This window comes from Penicillium arizonense (assembly GCF_001773325.1).
Source record: "Penicillium arizonense strain CBS 141311 chromosome Unknown PENARI_contig017, whole genome shotgun sequence".
NCBI classification, from domain to species: Eukaryota; Fungi; Ascomycota; class Eurotiomycetes; order Eurotiales; family Aspergillaceae; genus Penicillium; species Penicillium arizonense.
In genome coordinates, this window is record NW_019173294.1 from 193,526 (window position 1) to 218,430 (window position 24,905).

General features: G+C 47.2%; 8 protein-coding genes across 8 annotated transcripts; 3 read left to right on the forward strand and 5 right to left on the reverse strand.

The window, feature by feature from the left end:
- Nucleotides 1-220: 220 nt before the first annotated feature.
- PENARI_c017G00421 (uncharacterized protein) lies at nt 221-5,958 on the reverse strand (the record flags this gene model as incomplete). The annotated part of the gene is made up of 7 exons (XM_022634223.1): nt 221-649; nt 726-1,315; nt 1,379-1,500; nt 2,794-3,029; nt 3,107-5,314; nt 5,376-5,603; nt 5,893-5,958. 7 exons carry the CDS (start codon nt 5,956-5,958, stop codon nt 221-223), a joined length of 3,879 nt encoding a protein of 1,292 aa, XP_022485923.1.
- A 1,420-nt stretch (nt 5,959-7,378) lies between these two features.
- PENARI_c017G06741 (regulator of G-protein signaling domain-containing protein) lies at nt 7,379-8,099 on the reverse strand (the record flags this gene model as incomplete). Its single annotated transcript, XM_022634349.1, has 3 exons — nt 7,379-7,386; nt 7,449-7,468; nt 7,525-8,099. 3 exons carry the CDS (start codon nt 8,097-8,099, stop codon nt 7,379-7,381), a joined length of 603 nt encoding a protein of 200 aa, XP_022485917.1.
- Nucleotides 8,100-12,056: 3,957 nt separating this feature from the next.
- On the forward strand, nt 12,057-13,763 carry fmqE (MFS-type transporter fmqE; the record flags this gene model as incomplete). Its single annotated transcript, XM_022634364.1, has 4 exons — nt 12,057-12,183; nt 12,236-12,797; nt 12,847-13,338; nt 13,394-13,763. The coding sequence occupies 4 exons, from the start codon at nt 12,057-12,059 to the stop codon at nt 13,761-13,763; spliced, it is 1,551 nt and encodes a 516-aa protein (XP_022485716.1).
- A 347-nt stretch (nt 13,764-14,110) lies between these two features.
- PENARI_c017G01305 (C2H2-type zinc finger protein) lies at nt 14,111-16,700 on the reverse strand (the record flags this gene model as incomplete). The annotated part of the gene is made up of 5 exons (XM_022634244.1): nt 14,111-14,116; nt 14,199-14,578; nt 14,628-15,157; nt 15,842-16,553; nt 16,607-16,700. 5 exons carry the CDS (start codon nt 16,698-16,700, stop codon nt 14,111-14,113), a joined length of 1,722 nt encoding a protein of 573 aa, XP_022485746.1.
- A 307-nt stretch (nt 16,701-17,007) lies between these two features.
- On the forward strand, nt 17,008-19,429 carry PENARI_c017G00907 (uncharacterized protein; the record flags this gene model as incomplete). Its single annotated transcript, XM_022634236.1, has 3 exons — nt 17,008-17,030; nt 17,137-17,356; nt 17,414-19,429. The coding sequence occupies 3 exons, from the start codon at nt 17,008-17,010 to the stop codon at nt 19,427-19,429; spliced, it is 2,259 nt and encodes a 752-aa protein (XP_022485699.1).
- A 613-nt stretch (nt 19,430-20,042) lies between these two features.
- On the forward strand, nt 20,043-20,975 carry PENARI_c017G08063 (type 1 glutamine amidotransferase; the record flags this gene model as incomplete). The annotated part of the gene is made up of 1 exon (XM_022634372.1): nt 20,043-20,975. The coding sequence occupies one exon, from the start codon at nt 20,043-20,045 to the stop codon at nt 20,973-20,975; it is 933 nt and encodes a 310-aa protein (XP_022485821.1).
- Nucleotides 20,976-21,736: 761 nt separating this feature from the next.
- Nucleotides 21,737-22,550, reverse strand: PENARI_c017G08502 (SDR family NAD(P)-dependent oxidoreductase; the record flags this gene model as incomplete). The annotated part of the gene is made up of 2 exons (XM_022634383.1): nt 21,737-21,992; nt 22,042-22,550. 2 exons carry the CDS (start codon nt 22,548-22,550, stop codon nt 21,737-21,739), a joined length of 765 nt encoding a protein of 254 aa, XP_022485720.1.
- A 667-nt stretch (nt 22,551-23,217) lies between these two features.
- Nucleotides 23,218-24,720, reverse strand: PENARI_c017G03140 (FAD-binding oxidoreductase; the record flags this gene model as incomplete). The annotated part of the gene is made up of 3 exons (XM_022634281.1): nt 23,218-24,041; nt 24,108-24,231; nt 24,292-24,720. 3 exons carry the CDS (start codon nt 24,718-24,720, stop codon nt 23,218-23,220), a joined length of 1,377 nt encoding a protein of 458 aa, XP_022485681.1.
- Between the last annotated feature and the right edge of the window lie 185 nt (nt 24,721-24,905).

Genomic DNA, 24,905 nt, shown 5'->3' on the forward strand with positions numbered 1-24,905 from the left:
ATGACGATGACTAGGATATATATTCCGTCTCAGCCGCACAGTACGCCGGTTTCCTCCGGTATCCCATTGACCTCGTGACGGGTGCCACAGGACCAGCCTACTCTATCTGGAATGGAACCATACGTAACATGATAGCGTGAAACATTAAGTCTTGCGCAAGTCTGCAAGCTTCCCGTCATCTCCGGCACGAGAAGAAATCCACGCCAAACAAGCTTCAAGTCTAGCGGGCAGCTCCATTCAACTTCCCACAAAGAGCATCTCCATTGCCATTCGGAGCAGCATGGCCATTGACACCCTCCAAGCCTTGATTCTCAGCCTCAATATCAGACTCATCGGGCTCAGATCGGTCATCCTTCTTATCACCAGTAGCAAGGAACCGGAGTGCACTCCGTAAAAGGCAGTACAGCCAAAAGAGATTGAGACACTGAAGACAAGCCAGCAGCCCAAAAGTGATGATGTTCGAGATCCAGCATTTGTATTGCTGTGTCTCCCAGTTGAGTTCGTACGACCCAACAGTCCGGAACTCAGTTAGAAGGGAGTATAGAATGCGGAGATTCAATACATGGCGCAGATACACCCAGGCGCCGATTGATGTCGCAAAGAACGGGATCATGAAATCTGGGGCGATATAGTGAAGAGATTTGGAGACCTGTAAAGAAAATCAATAAGAATCCCCATATAACCAATGAAACCCTCATAAACACCCCGAACCAAGACAAACTCACAGCAAGAAAGAAATCACTGATATCATGAGTGACATAAACCCCAATTCCGAGAAACGCAAAATGAAATCGATAACTAAGCCCAATAAGCACCAACGTCACAACATGATGCATAACAAGCTCCTTAAAATCCTTCCTAGGCTTCTCCATGCCGAGTAACATAACAAGCGCCTGCTGCGCCCAGTACGCCGCCTCAAACAAATAATAAAACTTAAACGGCGCCTCGTGCGTCCGATGCGGAAACCCCTCATACATGCCGCGCGTGTTGAAATACCACACCGGCGTCTGCCGCATCACATACAACCCTGCCGGGCCGAGGACGCCGAAGTAAATTGCTGTGTACATCTGTTCCATGAAGCGGGCTTGTTTGCCTCTGGATTTGATGTATGTGCGTGCTAGTGGGAGTAGGAGTTCTTGCATGATGAATTCGCGGGTGAATGATAGGAGGACTGTGTAGAAGGTCACAAAGGCTAGATCCCATGGGCCCTTGCCGTATTGGGGTTTGGCATTTGGGGCGTTTGGGGGCTGTTTGTAGGATAGGAATATAAAGTGGTGGAGGATGTTAGACTCGGTCGGGTTGACCGCATATAGTGCTAGGATAAATAGCAGTAGGGCTAGTGGTGTGGCCCATGTGTGTTTTGTTGCGAACAGCTTACAGCGGTAGAGGACTGTGCGGCTCCTTTGTTGTTTGGGTGATTTGTCCACGTTGGTGTTGGGTTGTTTCTCATTTTCTTTGATTGAGGATAGTGTTGGTTTGTGTTGGGTGCTGTTGATGTTCCTACGTTGGTGTGTCCCATTTTGTTTGGCCTTGTTCAGGGGGACTGAGATGGCCATCACATGTATTTTGATGACAGGTGGAAGTGGGAAGAAAACATCTAACTTACACAAAGCGAGCTTATACGAGGTCGCCCCTTTCCAATCAGAATCCTGGACTATCGCGTTTTTCACCTTGCCTCTTTTGGTTAGAGTGAGATCGGGGTTCGGGATCCCGGATCCGATGACATTACTTGCCCTAAGCCTTTGGTCTATGGAGATGAATGCAGACATGTTCATGGTGTAGATTTATCGGGTTTGTCTGCACCTAGGCCTTGTTTGTCAGGCTCTGGGTTCATATATATACCCTGGTGCCCACGCACCGTAGGGAGCTAGTGGTCTCAGACGCTCTTTCGTGACCCAGGCCTCTCTCTGTTCTCTTAGATATTGAGCAATTGGTATAATCTTATTGATTTATATAAAGAAATCATTCGGAGCATCGGCCCCGGGGTAGTAGTCAACGAGAAAGTCTGCCGTCGGCCTATATCTTGATCGCTCTATACCGAAGTATTAGGCTATTCGTGAGTGTTGCCAAGTTATAACCAGGTAAAGAAAGTCTAAGTAGTAAACATAAGTGACAATGAAAATGCCTTCGGTTGAGCCTTGCTTCTGGGAGCTATCCTGGCTTTCTAGAGGTGGATGCTACTTACCCGAGGATTCCTCCGGAGTATCCTAGGTTTACAGGAGCAGCAGACCGTCTCCCAGGAGCTTTGGCTTTCTTAACAGCTAACCACTTAAGGGGTGGAAGGAACCCAGCGAGTACAAAATCTACAATGAATTGAGGAGCCACTAATTTAAAATTGTCTATAGTTATTGAGTGAAATCCTTTAAGTTGGTAGTGTGATAATTAAACCAGAGAGATGTATGCATGTGGAGCAGGCCAGCAGAAACCTTTACGGTAGAGTAGTAGGAAGGCCAAAGAAGATATACCGGCGTCTATGTAAATTTGTGTAAGTCTGTGTAAATCTACATCTTATACACTAATCCAATCTCAGGTGTCACCGTTAGACCACAACAGGATGACGATCACTGTCCCAAACATAACTATTTTTCATCTCTCAAAACTCGCCAATATTGATGCTCGGGCTGGTTTCAATCTCTTCCAAGTCCCTCCCACTGTTGTAGCCAAATTTCCATCAGATGTGCAGATATGGGTTGCAGGCTTCTGATTGTTGGACTTGCCCGCTCCGCCTTGGATGTATCAATTTTGGAAGATGTTTTATCGGGAGCTGTCAAGCTGCGGTAGAAAGGTAATAACTTGAGGGAAGGCTTCTTTTGCATGTCCTGCGTCATTGGGTGTGAAATCAGCTCAAGCTCATGAATCCATTCGGATAGGTCGACATCAGTCAGATCGTATTTTGATTTGATAGGACGAATAAGATCCTGCCACGACGATGTGTGTGGATTGACTACGTGGAACGTAGCGGAGATGTGTTCTTCCTGTTGTTCAAGACGAGTGTGCATAATCTCTTCTATTATATCCGCAACAAAATCCTATCAGGAACGAATTAGTAAAATTGATGGCTTTCTCAATTCCACAGTGGAGTGCGTCAACCCAATGAATGACTTACAACTGGAATCCAGTCAATATTGTTAGCATTTCCAAGATGATTTGGGATCTTTCCTAGACTTCTTGAAGTCTCCACCAAGGCGGGAAGCCATTCGCTTCTGTTCCAGTTTCCCATGCTTAGGCTTGGCCCAGCAATCTGTCCCACGCGCAGAATTGTCGTTGGCACGCGAGCCACACTCGACATGTGGTAGCAGAGTCTCTCAACGACGTGTTTCGATTCTGCATATCCTTGATGTGCGACTGCATCAGGAGACTTTATCAGGTCTTCTGGTGCCGATCGACCACCCATAGATATATTCCAATTTTGTATTGTGCTTATTGAAGACACGAAGAAGAAATGCGGGCGGAATCGACCTCGTCTGCTGATGTCGAAAAGGTCATAAGCACCTTTGATCAGCGGCTGAAAGGAAGTAAGCGAGCGGTTGAAATTCACATCCCATGCGTTATGGACGATAATATCGACTGCATTGAGCAGTCTGTAGTATGTGGTATCAGGAAGGCCGAGGTGATTCTCTCCGAATACTGCATGCACAAATTCAACCCGATCATCGTTCAAATGCCAAACTCTCAAGCCTCTCTTGTGGTGGCTCTTCATCTGGTTCTCCTCAGCACGCTCTGATCTGTTGAGACAATAGATCTTCGCTACCGACGGATCACCCAGGAGAACATTCAGAATATAAGTGCCGAGAGACCCCGTTGACCCTGTGAGTAAAACAACATGCTTCCGGCAGGTGTCTCTGGATATAGACAGTGCTTTCTGTTCTGGAAGAGCGTAAATGTAAGTCTTCAACACATCATTGATCTTTGTAGTTCGAGATATAGCCATCTCAACGCGGCTCCCATGTAGAAAGCTGTTGATGAAGTGCGACAGGGCTGAAATGGTTGGGTGATCATAGACCATTTGTGCAGTGATCAGTTCTTCACTATTGGGCTCCCGGCGATTGATGGCTTTATTCAACATATTTGCGATGGATACGGTCTGTAAGGAGTCGAGTCCGGCCGCGTAGAGATCAGCCCAGTCATCTATTGCCGGACTGTTGAGCTGGCCGTGGACAACCTGCTGGATGTAGCAAGTGATTGAAGATATTGTCGGCGTCTTGGGAAACTCCAATTTGGTAATTGGCTCCTTTGCATACAGGCTGTCAATTTCAATGTGGTAGTCATTGTTCACCTGTCGGCGCTGGGTGCTTCCTTTTGCGGTTACTTTGAAGGGCTTCGCTTTCGACGCAAGACCGATGCGGTTGAACATCACTCGCCCATATGCGGGGACCATTTCATTTGCCCTTTCAACTAATGGCCAGACTTCACCCAAGAAATCTTCAACTGTATGTTCATTATCTGTCCACAGGTCCCAGTTTGGTTCAATAAGCATAGCGGATTGAAATCTTGCTTGTCCGACGACTATGGCCTTTGAGACCAATGGGTGTGCCTCTATGGCCTTCTCGGTAGCAATAGGATTGAACTTTTCACCATTGCTGAGAACGATAACATCGTCTAAACGTCCGGCATAACGCCACAGATTTGCTTTATTCGGATGTCGTCGAAAGAGATCCTGTGACCGATATTCCCTGAGATCAGGGAATGTATGGAAGATTCCGTGGACCTTGCGGTCCTTGCCTCGACGGATCACTAGCTCGTGCAAGTCGCTGTCAACTGGATCCATATAGACGTTGGAGTTTGGGGCCCAATCAAAATATGCCCAATCTGCACTTTCCTCTGGGGCCATCGATAGTATCACCCCCATCTCAGTTGAGCCAATGAGTGAGATCAAGCGCACCCTTTCTCGCAACGCCTCGCCGATATCAAAGGCCAAGGGGGCTCCTCCAAAAAAGAGATAGTCTAAGCGATTGAGACAATCCATCCCCATTTTTGTGCTGCAGATATTTTCAATCAGAGACGGGGGCAGAGTAGCCGCTCGGGGCTTGAGAGTCTTGATAGTATTGATGATAAGCTCCCCTGACAATGGCTTGAGAGGAGGAATCGCGAATGGTGTCCCGTGGAAAATGGCTTGAATGAAAGCAGCAAAACCCATTACGTGGAAGAACGGTGTGACTGTCAACATTGAATCGTCCTTGGAAAAAAATCCGGAGGGAATAGCAAGTTTCCTGCCTGGCGGAAGAGGACAACGCGAAATGTTATCAAATGCAGCAAAATAGCCATGTGTCAGGTAGATTGGCTTCGGAAGTCCTGGCAGAGTCAACGAACAGTCCTGAGTAAAGTTGTAGGTTAGACAAACCAGTTGTTCCAGATGTGTGCAATATCAAAATGACATTATCCACATCAGCACTAAAAGTGCTCGTGTAAGGGTAGTATCTGGTTTTGCCATTGATCAAATCCTCCCAGGATGGAAGCACCAGAGTCTTCAGATTCGGATGCATATTTCCAAGAGTTTGCGCTTTTTCCAGAAATTCAGCGGAGTGCAGCAGTACGATTGACTGAGTCTTCTTGAATAAATGCGAAAATGCTTCATTGGAGTTTCTTGTTGATGGTAGAAATAGCTAGAAAGATAGAAGCTTAGTATGTATCATTGACAGCGCGAAAGAAGCTGGGAGATGCGCGCACCTTGTATCCCGCTTTACTACAGGCAAGAAAAAGAACAAGATATCTCAAGTCGTTTGCACCTATGTAGGAGAGTGTCTCGCCTGATCCATGGCCGATAGTAGTGTCGATCCACCAAGACAGGTGATTTGTAGCACGTGCAACATCAGCAAACAGTACATCATGAAATCCGTCAGATGGGCTTGAGCCATTTGGGAGGTAACAAAAGGGTTGTTGAGGATTTGTTACCGCCCACTCATCCACAAGAGCGGCTAGGAGCCTTTCACCGACTTTAGCAGGATTGGTCGAATGCATTGTCACGACAATAGAACTCCGTGTTTATTGGCAAAAGCTATTGAATTTGGGACCAAACGACTCTTATGTACATAATGGCCATCACACTCTATAGACAAACCATGCTATTTCGGCCAGGAAGGTTGAATTTCAGCGTAACGTCATCTCCAATTGAGAGATGGTTTCCAGGATTCAAAGTGCCTTGTGCTGCCGTAAGCCATTACTTGTTCCGGAGTCATCAACATCACTCATCATTTGGCCAGATATAAGATGGCTGCCGTGATAGCTCGCCCGAGTACTGAACCGTGGAAAAGTGGGATTTCACAACTTCCAGTGACCAACTTGCATTGGACGAAGGTAACAAGACACCTCAGATAGGCAATAGGCAAGGTAACTTTCTCATCTAAAGTAATCGAGAACAAAAAAGATCTTCCAATGTTCCCGAAGGTTACCAGGCTTACTTGCAGTAACAATGAGCCGTGGCACAATATCTTACTTAATGAAAGCTTGTACGGAAAGGGGAAGTGTATGAACGAATTGCGCCGATCTCCAAAGCTTATATTTAGAAAATAACGGGACCTATGAGAACACTGAAGACCGAATGCTCCAGACCCCCGCCACCGCAAAACAAAAGATATTAGTTCTTCAATTGCATTTCTGAGAGATTAAACACAAATATCGCCACGCGGGGCTAATCCTCTACGGAAATCGTCACCTGCTCCAGCTGGTCCGGATTTCGTATTAGTAAGATCTAAGCCCCCGGAAATACTGATTAGGGAAGAGGTAAACTCAAAACTCTCGTGTTGGTGACCATGGATCCGGGACATCTGCTAGTCGATGAATAATCTCAATTACTCCAATGGATTACACCCCTGGATCGGGGCAGAGATGAAACGTGGATGGCTAAAAAGTCTCCTTAGCTAACGTGAGCTGAATTTCTTTGGAAGATCTGAATATCACGACGTGCGATGAGAAGCTAAATGATTCAACGCCGACAGAGCCTGCCTAGCTTTGGACTGCCTCTGGTCGATTTTACGTCTTCACCTAAAGACGAAAATAGAATGCTGGAATCGAACGTCGAAGTCTACCGCGAAGAAATCTAAAACGAAATGTAGCAAGAAGTTTAAAAGGTCAGAGAACTATTACTGCTAAAGATTATGATAAGCGTGCAATTGTTTACTAGTAGGAAATCGTCACATTGCCTACCCTCCTACAAACTCAACCAGCCGACCGGGCATGTTTCCTGTCCAAACAGTCGGTTTGCATCTTGAACATGCGATTATTGGACATTTTCACTATTAAAGGAATACAGAAGCAACACTGGTCACTACATTAGAGACACAAGGAATAACTGCAAAACAATACTTGAAGCTATGAAAACCCATACTATGGCAAAATTCTATCATTTCCTTTTCCCCTACTCGCTCGTTATACCTACACATTACCCAACTTTTGAAATTCTGTCAGCTTGTCAGGATGGGCTCTGTGCCTCCAGAATCGGGTAAGCGTACGGCCGATTTCCTCTAGTATGCTATAAAAAAATCAGTTGTTTAGATCTCCATTTTCGATACGTGGGACGTGATTTACCTTGGAGACCGTTTCAGGAATGGTCTTTTTTCGGCAGTGAATGAGTTGCTTAAACCAGACCATTGGTGGCTTGAAGAATCCCATGGCGGAATGGTATCGTTATTTGAAATGGGTGAGCTTCTCAAAAATGGTATCAAAATATTATCTGTCAACATCTCGGAAGTGTGCCGGACAGCAGGATTCAAATGGTCTGGCCTTGGTGGTGAGAGCATCGGGTCGAAATGACTGAGCAGTTGATCGCGTATGTTCGATGGCAGATTTAATTCACTGGGAGAACCAGGTGAAATGAAGGTGCTCATTAAGTATTTCCACTCTTTTCCCACATGCGCAGATTCTTGAGTCACCTCTTTGTTGAAGAAAGACTGCAGACTGGTATAAAGATTATGGTAATCTTGAACCTTCACAATGAAATCTAGCGACTCGGTGCAGTGCGTGTGAGATACGAAGTCGAAGAAGGCATTGGCGGTATAGGGTCTCGGAGCTTTATCAGACAATATATCTTTCAAAATGGTTGGCAGAGAAATAGGTTTCTGTTCCGCGCTGAGTGCTGCCGGAGACTCCTGATTGAGTGACATTGTTTGGGCCGTTTATTTAGTGGTGGTGTTTCGATCATTTGATAATAAAAAGCATAGCCCTCCTTGCAAATCGAAAGAAAGAGCCAGCATATGTCTGAATGTTTCAATGATAGGACGGGGCTTTTACGTTCAAATAGTCTAGGTATTTGACCGACCATCCCGCTATGTCGCCGTTACAAATATCATGTGCCTGAATCAAACCATACTTTGTCATGTATAATGATATCATATTCGTAAGCCTTCCCAGCCACCAGAAACTCTGATTCAAATCTCTCATTAGGTGAACAAGTGATAGATAACTGACAGTATATAGATAGGGCAAACGTGCAATTCCAAGATTATAGGGTAGGCTGAGTGAGCCGCTCACTCGCCATGGATCAGGCTTCTCATATGATCCAACTGGGCAAGTTCACTGAGCACGTTTACTGAGCAAGTTTCTAAGGTTTCGGTACGCCCTTGCTTTCGGAAAACTGTGACCGCACCCATGATAAAGTGGGGGATGGCGCTCTTCAAGTCGGATCCTGTGTTCACTCTTATCAGCAGAGGCAAGGATTCACCTATCATGCGTGGAAGAACTTGATTGCGATTCATATAAGCTCTTTAGGAAATAAAAGGCTAGTTCCGCAAGAATTTGCGCAAAGTCCGGAGCCCCCACGGACCAGTTGAATTGACCGATGTACTCAAAGACGGACTTTCTCGCACAATGAGCACCAAGTATTGTTGTTAGCCATAGATTCTTTAACTGTAGCGGTGCATGTACGCATGCCGAACGGAATCAATGATACCGCTATATGATGAGAAAGTCGCATTCCCAACGAACAGGTGCAAAGTACATGCTCGAAAACCTCCCCGAGCAAGTTGAAACGAGGTCTCGTCTATATGGAGCTGCGTATTACTTATTTGAGCTAGACTTGGGATTTAACAAGCTTTCAGATGGGGATTGCCATGTCCTCTGTAAGTTATCATTGGCGGCGGATACGGACTTTGCCAACACTGCCGCCCGACGATGCCATCATAACATTGGGGCAAGAAGTGAAGACTCAAGCCAGTCCATTGGGGTACTTGGGGTAATCATTTTAACTTCCCCTTCTGCCCATTAGCGCGCCAAGTGGAACACCGTTGGAATAGGACTACGTTCCCCGTTCATACTATTGTTTCCGACATGCTGTTCCCTCTCTTCTCTCTTGATAACTGTGGCGTAGAACAACTAGTGACACATTTCGCTTGTTCGAGGGCGACTTTTCCGCGGAGGCGCGGCTGTACGGCCATCAGAGTGCGACATGACGATGTGGCAATTCTCTCCACCTCTTTAACCCGGTAGCATCTACCTAATGAGCTTATCTAGTGATTGGATACCAAGGTGCAGTTGCCTGTTCCCTATGATATATTCAGACATTATAGATGGAGGCTCGATCGGTTCTATCGGCTTCTTCGGCTTTGTCGGGTTTAAGTTAATTCCCCCCAAAGAATCTCCACATTTTCTAAACGCGGGGATAAACCGGGTTCCGATAGTTCTCTATTGTTGGAGGTTTTAGAACTGTCTAGCCCATACAATATTTTTCAGTTGCCTGTAATTGAATATAGAAACGTGGTTAACGCACATTAAAAAGTTTCAATACACGCTTTTACGCTTTTAAGCGCCCTTCGCGCGACTAACATTTCTAATCAATCGGCCCGGACATGGCTTGCTTGAACATTTAAGGCTTCTCGGAATACTTAATTGTTCACTTGTTTTAATTTACCTTGGTCGGCTTATAACTGAAATCGCAAACAATGAGCAATATGGACGGAGGGCATGCTCAAATGTACTGGTTACAGCAGCCATACACATATTCGTGGGCACCTGTGAATATGCTAGTAAGTCACCTTATCATATGGATAACTCCCATAAGTGACTGAGGACTAACTCGAGATGCAAATATAGAATTATTCAAATCCCTACACTGCACCCGTCACAACAAGTACATTTCAGTCAGTACCGAACTCGAGCCTACCAACTTCGTGGCCACTGTCGAGCCCTAGCCTTGACAATGTGGCTAATTTAAATAACGAAACTAAGTGAGTTCAATGGCCAAGTCCTATGGTTAGTCTGCACCAACGTACCAACAGATGCTGCAGCAGAAAAGACCTTACTCACCAAGAACCATCATTCCAATATTCCAACCTCTGTCCTTCCCCGGGTTCAAAGGTGTTGACAGATATACAAGAGCAACCCGAGAGCCCAAAAGAAATTGTTCAAACCTGTAATTGGAGTCCTATTACGAAGCAAGCCAAAAGACGAGTTCAAAACCGCGCTGCGTAAGTCTTCTGGCTCCTCTCTACCTCAATGCGATATTTACTTCTACCGCAGTCAAAAGTTATTCCGAAAGCGCAAACAAGAGCACATAGAAACTCTGGAAAAGCAAGTCACATACTTGGAGCAACAGCTCGAGCTTTGTAGACAGGAAAATAATTGTCTGCATGGTCTGAGTAGTCACATCTTGGATAATCTCTAGTCTGTCCAACAAAGGCATCTGAGATATAATGAGATGATAAAAGTACAGCGTATGTTTATAGCATAAAAGATTGCCAATTTATGTCCTACAAGCTGTGTTAATTTTTGATACGGGTTCAATTTTGCCCATTTCCTTTCCCACGCGGGAATCTTATCTCTGGCGAAATTCCGCGAGCCACCCGCTTCATAGAAGAGACCAAGGCATAAGTTGATGATACGATGATTGCAGACGAAAGGCTCGTATTATGCAAGCTCAAAGGTTGATTCTATTTTCCCTCTCATGTGGCTTATATCTAATGAGCAAAGACAAAGGGCTGGCCGTTTTCACAGCCTGCAGACACGCCGGCGGATTGCTATATAGATGGTATCTCCGCGTCTAGCAATAGAATAAATTTAGTAAGAGAAATAGTCTTAGTCACGTATACGATCAATAAAATAGGCACAGAAAAGTCTATAAATAAACAAGTTTCATAAAAATACATAGTTGTAAGCTTTCGGACCAAAAGAGAGGTAGAAAGCAGAAGTGAATCAGCGAATTATGCAAAGAATTCAAGCTAAATCAGACCAAATCAGGTGTCAATTGATAGTAGCACACGAGTGGTTTCAGATGACAGAATGCCTAGGACCATATTCAGCTCAGTCTACCCTACAAGAATAGAACTATTCATGCACCACAATATGACTACTTTCTCTTCGGATTCTTGACTTAATGAAACAGTATCAGGTTAAGCGGTCTACGCTATAAGAAGCCACTCTCTACGACTCCCACCGATTAGGGGAATGGTTGGTTGTATGCTCTTTGTTGATATCGACCCGTCGGCTCCGATCGCGTATTTAGAATACTATGCTTTATTTACAAAATAATCGGGACCGCATAGTATCGATAGCGACATACTATTGCAACCTTATTTAAATAGAGGTAGGAATAAAGAACTATCTACCCTACCGGATAAATAAAAGATATTACTCCCCTAACTAATAGGGATATCGAAAACGGACTAACTTTAACGGACTACCCTCTAACTCTAGTCGGGGCTAAGGATAGAACTATAGAAGTTTCCGAGGACGAGTGTAAAGTAAGAAGAGTTCTAGTGTTTGCAGGATAGAGCCTATCAACTAAGACTCACCCGCCAATAGGGAAACCTTTTTCTCCAAGGAAAGCGAACCGATTAGCGATTCAACAGACGTCCTTTTTTGGATGCTCAATTATGCCGACTAGCAATGAGAAGAATACATTTCTCGTGGACGCCTGTCCACGCCAGCTGGGGATATGTCCATACTCGGGATATCCGATTGTCCACTGTCCACTTCGCCCTGTGTGGGGCCTGCAGTCGTACACCCTGGAGTTTCCCCGGATTTTTGCTGCTGTGTAGATCTTCAATCCATTTAAGATGACCTCGTGTCCATTATATCAAGCGCTAGGGCTGTCAACCTGTTCAGCAAATTAGTCCCTGAGATCCGCCATGACCGAAGAATATGTCAAATCATCCTCTTCTCATATTGAGTGGGAAGAGCCTCAATTCCTCCAAGCAGATCAGGAGTTGAGTCTAATAGGTGCTATTAAGTGGCACTGGAGGGCGTTGTTGATATGTAAGATTTGATCTATCCATTATGTTCTATTCTCGGCTAACGTTGTGATCAGGCAGTATCTCCTTCAGCGCCGGCTCGATGTTCGGCTACGATACGATTGTGAACGGCGCTTCGATCTCCATGCCAGCATTTATGATGTATTTCGGAGAGGAAGATGCATCCGGATTATATCTTCCGTCATTATGGACTGCACTGTGGACTTCCATGTCCGCCCTCGCTCAGGCACTCTCGGCTACCGGCACAGGTATTCTTGCTGATCGCATCGGCCGTAAATGGTCCGGCGTCATTGCGGGTGTCATTGCCTTGGTCGGTGCATCAGTACAGTATACAGCCCAAACGCGAAGCGCGCTACTTGGTGGCAAGATTGTCGGGGGACTGGGTATTGGAATGGCTATGTCTGCTGGTATGACATATGCCTCGGAGGTCGTCCCTCCTATGCTTGTCCCTGCTGTCCAGCAAGCATTGGTAGTATTCATTCTAATCATGCAAGCCTTGGCAATGGGTATTATTCGAATCTTTGTTACCGATATGTCTGAACAGGCCTTCCGTACGGTGTTCGCTATTCAATGGGGAGTGGGTGGGCTTGTCGCGATTGCATTTACCATTGCACCAGAGTGCGTATCTGACATTCTACACCGATCGGCCATCGCTGACTACCTAAAGGTCTCCGGTATACTGTATTATCAACAAACGTGAAGAAAGTGCAAAAAAGTTGTTCAGATGGCTCTACCGCGACGATGCAGATCGCGAGGAGCGCTACAACCACCTGGTGAAGACCATCCAGGAAGAAAATCTACAGCGCGAGGCAAACCAGTCAAGCTACATCGAATGCTTCCAGGGGGTAAACTTCAAGAGGACCATGACTATGATGTTCCTTTTCGGTCTTGTCAATCTAGGTGGTGCGCCATTTCTCTCGCAGTCAATCTACTTCCTTATCTCCGTCGGCCTGCCCACAGTTCACGTTTTCGATATTTCGATCGGTGGATTCGGGCTGGCTATTGTTCTCATCATTGCCAGCGGAATCGCCTTGAAGAATGTGCGGCGCAGGAGCATCTTGTTCTGGGGATGCGTTATCAACTTCCTCTTCACTCTGATTGTTGGAGCTCTTTATTGGGCTCACGGCACTGGTCCTAAGTGGGCTATTGCAATCTTCATGTATGGATTGGATCTATCTATTTGTGGCGGAGACTACATGCTAACGGAAACATAGGAACGTTCTCATCTCTTTGCAGGCCAGTCTCATGCAAGCCCCGGGTTGGTCAATTGCAGCCGAAATATCTAGTTACCGACTGCGCGCTAAGTCAATGTCACTTGGAATGATGTCTCAAACCTTCACGACTTGGCTTGTCACCTTTGTGGTGCCGTATATGTACAACGTTGACTCCGGTAACCTGGGTGCGCGAACTGGTTTGGTCTTCGCTGGTGCTTCGGTATTGCTTATCTGGGGTGCATGGGCTATTGTTCCTGATACTACTGGGCTCTCAACGGAGGATATAGACAACCTTTACGAGGCAAAGGTGCCAGCTAGGAAGTTTGTTGGTCATAAGATGACAGCCACGCCATCCGGTGGGGAAGTTTAGATATTTAGCTAGGTTGTATATATTTTCGCTTGTCCAGATAGCAATTGAAACAAATTGATCTCGCTGGTTCGAGTAAACCTGATCAATTTTGATACTGTCTATGTACAGCGCAATTAATTGGCGTAAAACTTGAGTACTTACAGGATGACTAAATCAATCATATCATTGATCTTCGTGCGTTGGGGATGCCTTCCCCCTGTGACATAAAAGCAAGGCTAAATTGAGGGAGGCATTCCAAGGCGTCATTTTGCTTATCACATCAGCAGCAGCGAACAAAATCAGGTTGGTCTTAGAAGTGTTGCGTTTGCGACTTCCTTGTTGGTGCCGAGCCCAATCCAATGTCTCTTTCACAACTGCAAAAAAACCATCAGAAGCCTCGAAATCTTCCATTTTGTCTTTCAGAAGATGGATTTGTGTCGGATCTATACATCTCACAAGTGTCCAGACAAAGACCTCGCTGAGGAAGCAGGTAATTATCTCTGGGGGCTCTGTCATTCGGGACTTCGGTTCGCCGCTTGACAAGGTGGGCTGCACGCGCAGATCTCGAATGGCTTCCAGACAATGCGTGAGTATGCTTCCAACATCCTCGGGGTGATTTGTAAGAATCTTATGCATCATGTCTACTACTGGAGAGATCTCAGATGTTCCCGACTTTCCAAGTGCATTTTGAAGATCCACAATTGGGACGTACAGAGTGAGACGGCCGAGGCGATGATACACCTGGGAACTTGTATGGAAATAACGGGAGGTCTCATATACAGCCACATCCGGGGCAGGTACTGATGCGTAAGCTTGTTCCCAGGCAGCTAGCATTTCTAGAAACTGATTAGATGTTACTTATAATCGAAGTTAAATCAAACTTACTTGAGATAAGTTCCTTGCGTTCTGCGAGCGCTTTACACACTTCTTGTTCCGAAAGTGACAAAGTAGAGCCTGGATGACGGCTTGATAAGCATCTCGTCACCAGATAGGCATAATGAGGTTGAATCTCAGGCTCGAGAGTGGTGAGGAAAGTGGAGTTTGCGGGAGCGTTGACTTCTTGTGTTCCAGGTACTTGCCATATTTCTGTATCAAGAGCCGCCTCAGAAACCATTGAAATCTGCTGTGATAGCTCGAATATCTGTACCTGGATGGTAGTAAGAATGAGATGTCTGGTCCAGGAATTGTGGCTTATTGACGAGGGGAAAGACGTCTGTCGAAGAATTGAATCAAATGAGGTGTTGTATGAAGTGCTTCCTAGGCTCAGAGGCCCCAAAAAGGGGCTCACGGCAGAAGCATAGGTTCTTGCAGGTGGAACAGAGGCAGAGCCAAGTAATGTTCTCCAACGATTGGCAGTTGGAGCATGCCAAAATTCCTCGTCACAAGGACATTCGGTGGTCATGACCTCCGCTAGGCTGATTGAAGCCGGTAGGTATAGTAAACAGGGAAAAATACAGTCGAGACCGTAAGTTACCCACATGAGCCTCTTTCTCGATTCCTTCATGATCCATCTTTGCCATTGGCCATCGGGGCTATTGCCAAATTTTTTGAGGTCCTCTCTCGCGGAGATAAATTCGCAATTATGGATTTGGCGACAATAGGTTATCACTGCACCCCGCAGGCTCTCGGAGAGCTCAAATAGTCGCTTGTTGCCACACCACAAGCCTGCATAGCAGATTAGTGCCAAAGCGTAGACATACATGGGATCTCTCATAAGTTTGTTATTCATCTCGAGGGCAATTTGTGAGCTTAACCTTGCCATATCAACCAGTACAATTGAGAAACGGCACGTGTGTCGTTCACGGCTGTATATAGCGCCTATAGCAATCATAACAGCAAGAAGAGGGTCAGGTAAGTCGTCACAAGATCGTAAAGAAACACGATGTATGACAGGCATCTGGTGTTCAAAATGTGTGAAGAACAATCTTATAAAGATATTCGCGGTCTCCAAGTCGGGAAAATGAAGTGAGTGAAAGTTGAAACCTTTTCTTGCAGGGTCCAAAAGAAAGGCGATCAACATTTGGTACCGCTGCTGGGAAATATCAAAGCAAGGATCGTGGTTCCGTCTCAATGAATGGTTTTTGGGCAGTTCAATTGACTTAGCGGCAGTAATCGCTTGAGAGCCTGGGTCCCATCTGTATGGCCATTTGTCTTCCTCAGAGGCTTCATTCGGAGGGGATGCCGGCCGGCTCATTTTTTCTCCGCTGTCAACAAAGGTAGCGGAACTTTGATTATGATGATCAACTGTTGTCTGATCTCTATCAATATCCATGGCCAAAATTGGTGCGGCATTGAAGGGCGGCATTGACCCTGATTCGAGCAGCACCGACATGATATCGTCACCAAAACACATATCCTCGAATAGACATGGTTCTTGCATCCATCGGAGCAGATCATCATCGAACGTGTTATTGGGGCACTGATTTGTCCAACCAAGGGGGTGTTCAGTCTGAACTTGAGCTTCAAGCTCTGAGGTCTGATCTATGTCCATGTTAAATGGATGTATAGGGGTCCAGTCATTGCTAGACCCATAGTGTGCATCATTTTCCGGAAGTGGCCGAGCATTCAGAGAACTGGAACCTGCTGAGCCCGCAACATTGTGCGTTTCAGCCGACCGAGTCTCATGTAACAGATCAGAAGTATGCGACGAGGCCAGCCCATGATCTTTTGGTGATGCAGTCTGCCTCTGGGACACCAAAGTCGCGCTAGGCAACCGCTGCGCTTTGTGAATCTCCTCATGACGCTGGCGCACATCGCTCCTGGTGAATTCTTTGCCACAGATGGGACAGCGATGCAACTTTTGTTGTTTGTCTATATCACAAAATAATGAGCATACAACAGTCACTTGTGGATCAGATACTCACGGATCCGAGCATGGCGAGCAAGATTCTCCCGCCGGGAAAACTCCTTTGGGCATAACGCACAGCGGAAGCGAGTCGACTTTGTTGACGCAGACATAGTTGGAAAGTGGACAGTGGACAGTGGACACAAGGCAAGGCAACTTCAAGAACGCTATGAAGATGTGGGGTAATCATGTGAGACGGCTAGAGGCGAATAGAAGTGCCTGTCAAGTGAAGTTAGCGAGTCAAGCACTATTTGTGAAGCCCGTGGGATCGGGGTTAACGTGCCGGTCGGGATATCCGAGGCCAGACTTGTAACCTCGGATTGTCTATATGAGCCACAAGAGAGCACAGAAGGTTTGTTTTCCTTTTGATTTACAAATAACAAACGTTATGATATCCCCTGCTTGGACACAAACGCCACCATGGATCTGGCTACCTTCACATAGTGAGGAGGAGAGCCAACCCGGTCGGTATTTCCTGTTTCGCAAAAGCTTCCAGTGGACTCGACCGTACGGGCTACGTGAGTTTCCAGTACATGTTTCTGCCGATAGTCGATATCGGCTCTTTGTGAATGGCCAACGTGTTAGCTTTGGCCCTTGCAAGAGCTACCCGGAACGTTGGTATTATGAGACGGTCGACATCCTTCCTTATCTCACGGAAGGAGAAAATGTCATCAGTGCACGCGTCTTGCGATACTCTTTTGTTCACACAGGTTCTTCGTCGATAGTTAGCACCGAGTTGCCTGGTCTCATGGTGTACGGCGAGATTGAGGTGAGTACCAAACCTCAAAAGTCAATATATATTTGCCAGTGAGTAACATGGTAGCAGGGACTCTCAATCTCTACGGACTCCTCTTGGAAGTGTGGACAAGAAACAACGCGTCAAATTTCTCCTCATTCAGAGTGGAACTATCTATTGGGCCCACCGTTCATGTCAAACAATGAAAGAGTAACAGAAGCCAAAACACTTTCTGGTTGGAAGCGGCCAGCCTTCGATGACACCACCTGGGAGTACGCCATTTTCCAGTTCCGCCCAGTGAAGATGCTACCAATACAGCGACCATGGAAGTTGACTCAACGGCCTATTCCGGCACTGCCTGAGATTCCTGGAAGGTTTGATGGAGTTGTGAAATGCGAAGGACCAATCACCCATAGCCAGTGGAATAATTTTATCAAAGGAGAACAGGAGCTGATCATTCCAGCTGGAGAGACTGCCATCGTCGACATTGAATGCGCATCTTTGACTACAGCATTCGTCAACCTTCAATGTGGGGAAGGATTGGGATCAATCATCACATTCCTGTATTCAGAGTGCTACGAGAAAGATCTAGGGATGGAAACCGCTCCTTTCCCCATGCCAAGGACCAAAATTCTCAGATCAGACTCAAACGGCCGGCTATATGGAGTAAAAGATATCTATACAGTGGCCGACGGCCAAGCAGAGCAAACATTCGAACCATTCTGGTTCCGAGCATTCCGATATGTGCAATTACATGTCAAGACATCATCTCAAACTCTCAAACTCAAGGATTTTACACTACGCGAGACCTCCTACCCACTCGATATTGCCACTGAAATCCAGGCTGGACCAGAACTCAACAAGATCTGGGATGTCAGTTTACGGACTCTCCAGAACTGCCGACATGAGACATACGAGGATTGCCCATTCTACGAGCAAAACCAATTTGCATCTGATTCTCGACTGCAAATGCTGTTCACATATCAACTATCATCGGATGACCGACTTGCCAGGAAAACTTTGGAAGAATTCCACGCCAGTCGGTGCTCCGATGGGTTAATCAAGGCGCAATTCCCGGCCGGATTCAACAGTAAACAGATACCTCAATTTTCGCTTTACTGGATTGCAATGGTATGGGATCACATGCAATATTTCGCAGACAAAGCGATTGTGCGGCGGTACTTGAGCACCATCGACGGGGTTCTCAACCACTTCGATGAGCGCATCAATGAACTAGGACTGGTGGGTCGGTTCGAAGACGACACATGGCCTTTCATCGACTGGGTAACTCAATGGTCGGTCCCAGGGAAGATCTTCCAATCGTGCATGCCTCAATCATACGCCATAACAGGCGTAGCAACATTCAATAGCCTTCTATATGTTGTGGCCCTGGTGCATGCCGCTGAGCTATGCGAATTTATGGGAAGAAAGGATACCGCTTCTGAATATTCCATTCGAGCACAGGCCCTCCGAGATGCGGTGAATACCCATTGTTTTGCAGACGGCTTTTACCTAGATGGCCCGTCGACAAGGGAATACAGCCAGCACAGTCAAGTATTTGCCGTTCTCTCCGAGACAGTCACCGGCACAGCAGCTCGGGATCTAATGGTACGCACAATGTACAATCCCTCACTGGCACAATGCTCCAGTGCTTTACAATTTTACGTGTTCCGAGCTGTGGAAAAGGTTGGTCTTTACACCAAGATGTTCCCCGCCCTTTTAGACCCATGGAGGCGGATGCTCGCGGATGACTTGACAACGTGGGCTGAGTTCGAGGAGAATCCTCGGAGCGACTGTCATGGGTGGAGTGCTTGTCCCGTCAACGAAGTCGTTACCCAATTGTATGGTGTCAAACCGGCCAGGCCGGGATTCAAACGTCTCCGCATTGAGCCACAGATGGATCTTCTTGCGACAGGGGAGGGAACGTTTGTTACTCCTGCGGGGAAGATCAAGTTGAAGTGGACAGAAGATGGAAACCTGGAAGTGGAGAGTTCTACAGATGTTGAGGCAGAGGTTGTGTTTAGGGGTTCGGTGTATATTGTTCGATTTGTTGCTGGGAAGACAGTCAATTTCCTCAAAGAGACGGAGTCTATGGTGATAATTTGAAGCTCAGGACGATGTCATGTTTCGGGGTATAGAATGTTCTCCGGGTTTGTATTAACAAATCCAACTCCACTTTTTACGAGATTAGCTTTGTGGTTAACTTTTGTCCATCTGACAATCCCGAATGCCCTGAATGTTTCTTTCCTTCCATAATAATTTTGCTTCCAATTTACTTCCAATTTGCTTTTGTTGTGCTTGTCTCAAATCATCAAGCGAATATGATGACCCGGTTTATTTTCGTGACGAGGCTGCTTCCAACCCAATGTTCCCGGAGCAAAGATCTGAAAAAGCATTCGGTGTGCGTCTGCCCAAGTGGGGCTCAAATTAAGCTCATCGAGTGCCAACGTTGCTGTTACATAAAGAGTTGGAGTCTGTTGGAGTCGTTCAACATCTTCACTGGAACAATTGTTTTTTTGTTACTTCATGAATTCCTGGAGGATTCCGCAAACCTACGGTTTTTACATAACTTTTTGTTATTTCTGCAGTGGGGTATGGGGAAATTGTGTTATTTACGACAGTAGATATATTCCTGGTTGTAGTCTCTTCTTCACCATTGCCAACTTCTATAATCATAATCAACCCGAGCTTCAGTACTACAGCTGCGCATCCTTTCATCATGGTCCACAACATCCACATCGCCGTCCTCGACGTCGACATCCCTGCCCGCCGACTCTACGAGGCGCGAGGACTCTGCAGTGCACACTTCCGCACGATTCTTCGCGAAACCGCCACGCGCCTCAACGAGACCTTCTTCGCCGATAAAGACCAACTTGAAATTAAGATTACACCATACGATATTCGCGGTGGCCACTATCCCGACCTTTATAAGCTGCGCGGCGATGCGACCCAGAACCAAATCCCCGTAGCATCCCCCATCGACGCGGTCCTCATCACGGGCGGCTCGCCTGGTGTATACGAGATGGACCACTCACCCTGGATGCAAGAATTAGAAAAATTCGTGAAAACCGTCTACAACCAATATCCCGAGGTGCGAATTCTCGGCACCTGCTTCGGCCATCAAATGATTTCGCACGCGCTTGTGCGCAACCCCGAAGATACCGTCCGCGACGTCTGGGTCGAGAAGTGCCCTCTTGGCCGCGAGGTTGGAATTTACACCGTTCAATTAGAGAAGGCTTTCCTTCAATCATTCCCTGCGGCGCTTGGTCAGTTGCCTGAAGGCAAGTTGCGCATTCAGATGTTCCACGGTGATCGCGTGATGGCTGTTGAGAAGGGCACCCCTGTTTCTCTGGTTGAGTCACCGCCTGTCTCGCTGCCTGCGCCGTGGGTTAATATTGGAAGTACGCCCATCTGCCCTATCCAGGGTCTTTACCACCCTGGCAGGGTTTTGTCTGTACAGGGCCATTATGAAATGGATGTTTTTGGTATGACCAAGATGTGTTTGGAGTCTGCGCCTGTGATGGGCTGGAAGGAATCAAAGCTTGCTTTGTTCCTGGAGCAAGTTGGGGATGACCTCAATGAGGGTGGTCAGGATGATTCTAAGGCCTTTGCTTCTGCTGTTGTGTGCTTCTTGGCTGGTGTTGAGCAATGATGTCTGCAGGATCAAATAATTAAAAATAAATGTTCATTTTGGTTATCCCTTTCATTAAATGGGTTCCTGATGGCATCGGCGAACAATAGGCTAAATACAGAGGACCCAATCATAGAGCAGCATTAGTAATTACTGATTAGGCTAACCCTGGAAAGAAAAAGAAGAACGGTCAGTTGCTATCTAGCTCGTCCGAACGCTACACAACCTGAGACATACATCAGAAGGGCTAGGATCTGAGACGTTGATTGGCCAGATCAGGATTGCCAAGGCCCGGCCCGATGCTTTCCCCCCCCCGACTTCGGCGGATCGCCAAGCCTCAAAGCCCTACCAGATGTACATGCAGTATTGTTTTCAATGGAGGAAGGGTCAATTGGGACTCGCCTCATCTTGTAATGGTCAATGAGAAAGCTGCGGGCTTTCTCCGGTACAATCTCGCTTGCAATGGAAAGTCTCTCACGTCAATTCATTTTCAACGCAATCTTTCTTTTCTAGTACACTATGTATCCCAAGAAATTCTGGAACTTGTTCAGCCCCGAGGAGAAGAATGTAAGGTCGTCCAAGGACAGTGTGCATATAGTTCAATTGCCATGTGAGTGAAATTTCCTTAGCCAAACTTCGTTTGCCTACAGTACCTCTAGGGCGAAGCTGTTCTGGTTACGGGAGAAATGAATTTAGACATTTACTCTTAATTGTTATAGCTTCACAGAATGCGACGAGGGTAATGATGAGGGGAAATATAGAAATTCTAATTCGAGTAATACCTAGTCAATAAACAAGCCACCGGAAGCGATGATGTGTGTCCCATTTATCCACCGTGCCCGTTCCTCGCAAAGAAATCCGACAGCGAACGCAATCTCTTCTGGCTCTGCCATTCTCGGTCCAACGGGAGTTTGATCAATAATTGGTTGAAGGATCTTCATCTGTTCCTCTCCGGCGGCAGCAAAGCCCTCGGTCTTGGTTGGGCCAGGACTAACAGCATTGACGGTGCATCCATATTTGCGAGGAAGCTCTTTCGCCCTGCGCAACTCATTAGTGTTGTTTCCAGAGCTCAGTCAGTGTCACTTACCAGCATTTAGTAAAGGAGTCCACCATTCCTTTGGTGCCCGCGTAAATTGTCTGATTAGGGGGCGGGCCTCGACCCGAAATGCTCGCGATATTGACGATCCGCCCCGTTCCCTTAGTGAGGTGCGGAAGACTGGCTTGCGTCAGGAGGAATGTGCCACGACCGTTCACATTGACGAGCAAGTCCCAATCTTCAAGTGTTTGCTCTTCCAGCGGCTTGTTTACTGCCAATGCGACGCAGTTGACCACAATGTCGATTCTTCCCCATTTGGCGACAGCAGCGTCTACCAGAAGTTGTGGTGCTGTGACTGTAGACATATCAGCCTCCACGGCAATGGCCGGAGTTGATAGAGAGGATACAACGGCATCCGCCTCTTCCCGAAGGTCTTCGAAGGGGTAATTGACGACTATATTCGCACCACGAGCGGATAGTTCCCGGACGATAGCAGCACCGATGCCAGAGGATGAGCCGCTAACAATGGCAACTTTTCCGAGTAGCGTTCTAGAATTCATAGCGACTTGAAATTATTTATTGAGTAAACTTGTGGGGTCAAAGCAGATTGAGTATGTAAAGCGGTAGTATGTCGATAGAATGCAGTTCGCTCAAGAAATTTTCAATGTGAAATTCGCTTTGATCCTAGTTTGAACTAAATGCGCAAGTTGGAAAGACCATATAACCCCGCAATGGTGGAACTAACGTGAGTGTTTAAAGTTACTATACGCGTCCCGCATCGCTAACCAGGATGTCGGGTGACCACCGAATATCCCAGGGGCCCCAGCCAGGTCAGCCACCCCCACATCCCGGTCGCAGTGCAATGGCCAAGGTAAGCTCTTCACATGTTGTCACGACACACCCGGAAGATCTTCGCATGCTCGAAGTGAACTGCCGTTCTCACCTGGTGGACAGTCTTCGGCCGGCAATTGGGCCGAGGGCATATTTTGTCCAGTACAAAGTGGATCGCGAACTATCTCTTTCGCCAAGGTGCAGCTATAGACAATCATTATGACACGTTGCAACTCGGCTAAGGACGCGTTGGAGTGGCGGCATAGAGAGTACAGGAGTATAATGAGCTTAGGTTATTATGTACATGATGCTTCACGTCTTCAATAGTGAAAGAGAAATCCAATGTCTAGTTCTAGTTATGATGGACCCTGCAAGCTACGAGCAGCTTCCAGCCCATCACATCGTCCACTGGTGAGCATTATCCAATCCCTTTGTGCCTGACGCGTCTCCTTGATCGAGGTATCCACAGATTCTCCCTTGCGGATCCCACTTGCGACGAATCTCCATCAGGCGCATGGCATTCTCATTTGCCCAGTACTTGCTCTTCCGGGTTTGGAAGTCTGAATCTCCCAGATATGCACCAACTGAATGCTTTTCCACCCTTGCCATGACGTTCCGAACCCACTCCAAGCAGCGTGGGTCATCCTTCTCCTCCTCCCAAACTGTGTATAGGGCGAAGTAATGGTCCGATTGCATGCTGAGGGCCATATCCGGGAGCTTTCTTTGGCTGCAGGGGTTCATGCCATACCACAGAGAGAATGCTTTCTTATGCGGAAGTGTTGTGAATGCCTCTTCTAGGACGGCTGGGACGTCTGCATCGTTCTTGAGGTACGCATTATCAGTGCAATAACGGTGGTTATCTGGGTTCTTGTCGGCCTGATTGGTGTATTGGCGCTCGAGGCTGTCCTCTTGGCAGAACCATTCCTCGATGGTGCCTACGGGTCGGCTGTTCTGAGCCTTGCGGAGGGCCTTCTCAGAGTCATGAGCATTGTCCTTCATGGTAACGAACAGGACGAAAAACACCATCTCGCTGTTCTCATTCGGATAGTGGGCAACCGCCGCTATCTCGGTGTCTTGGTCGAACGTTGGCGTGATATCGAGGACCCACTGGAAAGCCTCGCGGTACATGCTAATGGGATAGACATAGCCGGAGGACCGGAATCCATCCGTTGGGTAAGAGTTCAATCTGAGATGGAATTTGGTGACCACACCGGGAAACCCTATGTTTAGAGCCACTGTCAGTCACAGTAGCACAAGTAGGATAGACAGAAGTGCCAAATGCGTACCTGGTCCCGCTCCTCGAGCTGCCCAGTAGAGCTCCTGATTCTGCTGGGAATTGCAGTGGAGCAACTCGCCCTTCGCAGTGACGACGTCCACGGCCTCTACTCTCTCACATGCCCATCCCCAGTTCTGTAGGGAAAGAGCATAAGCTATGATTCACAAGAGAATTTCCGAGATGATGATACGTACGCGGCAGTTCCAGCCCATTCCGCCCTGAAGTAAAAATCCACCAAGCCCAACGTCTGGGCAGTGACCACCGGGGAACATCAAGTGGTGCTTGTCGACCAAGACCAAGTTGAGCTCCCTGCCAGTCATACTGGGCGACGCCTTGGCCATTTTCTTCGGCGCATCCACCTCGAGCTCTTTGTAGTTCCCAAGATCAATCAAGATGGAGTTGTCGCGCACGCTCCAGGCAGCCCAGGAATGACCGCCGGAGCGAACTGCGACTCGGCAGTTGCGCTCCGCTGCCAACTTGACTGCTTCTACAATGTCATTCTCACAAGTGGCGTGGACTACAGCTAAGGGGAACCGTTTGGGGCGACGCTGATTGAAGACGCGTCCGACGCGGGCATGTTCATATTCCGCATCGGTGGCAGAGCCGCGCCAGGTGATTTGCATGATCGGCTGAAGACGTAATGGATGAAGTGCAATGGCAGGAATCGAGAAGTGAACAGAAGCAACCAGCATCCGACGTTCAATCCTCTCCGCAATATAATGCCCTTCCTCCGCTTTTCAGGCCTCGGCACCGGGCCGCGCGGCGTTGTCGGGAGAAGAAGTGGAGGTGAAGATGACCGAGAATACCC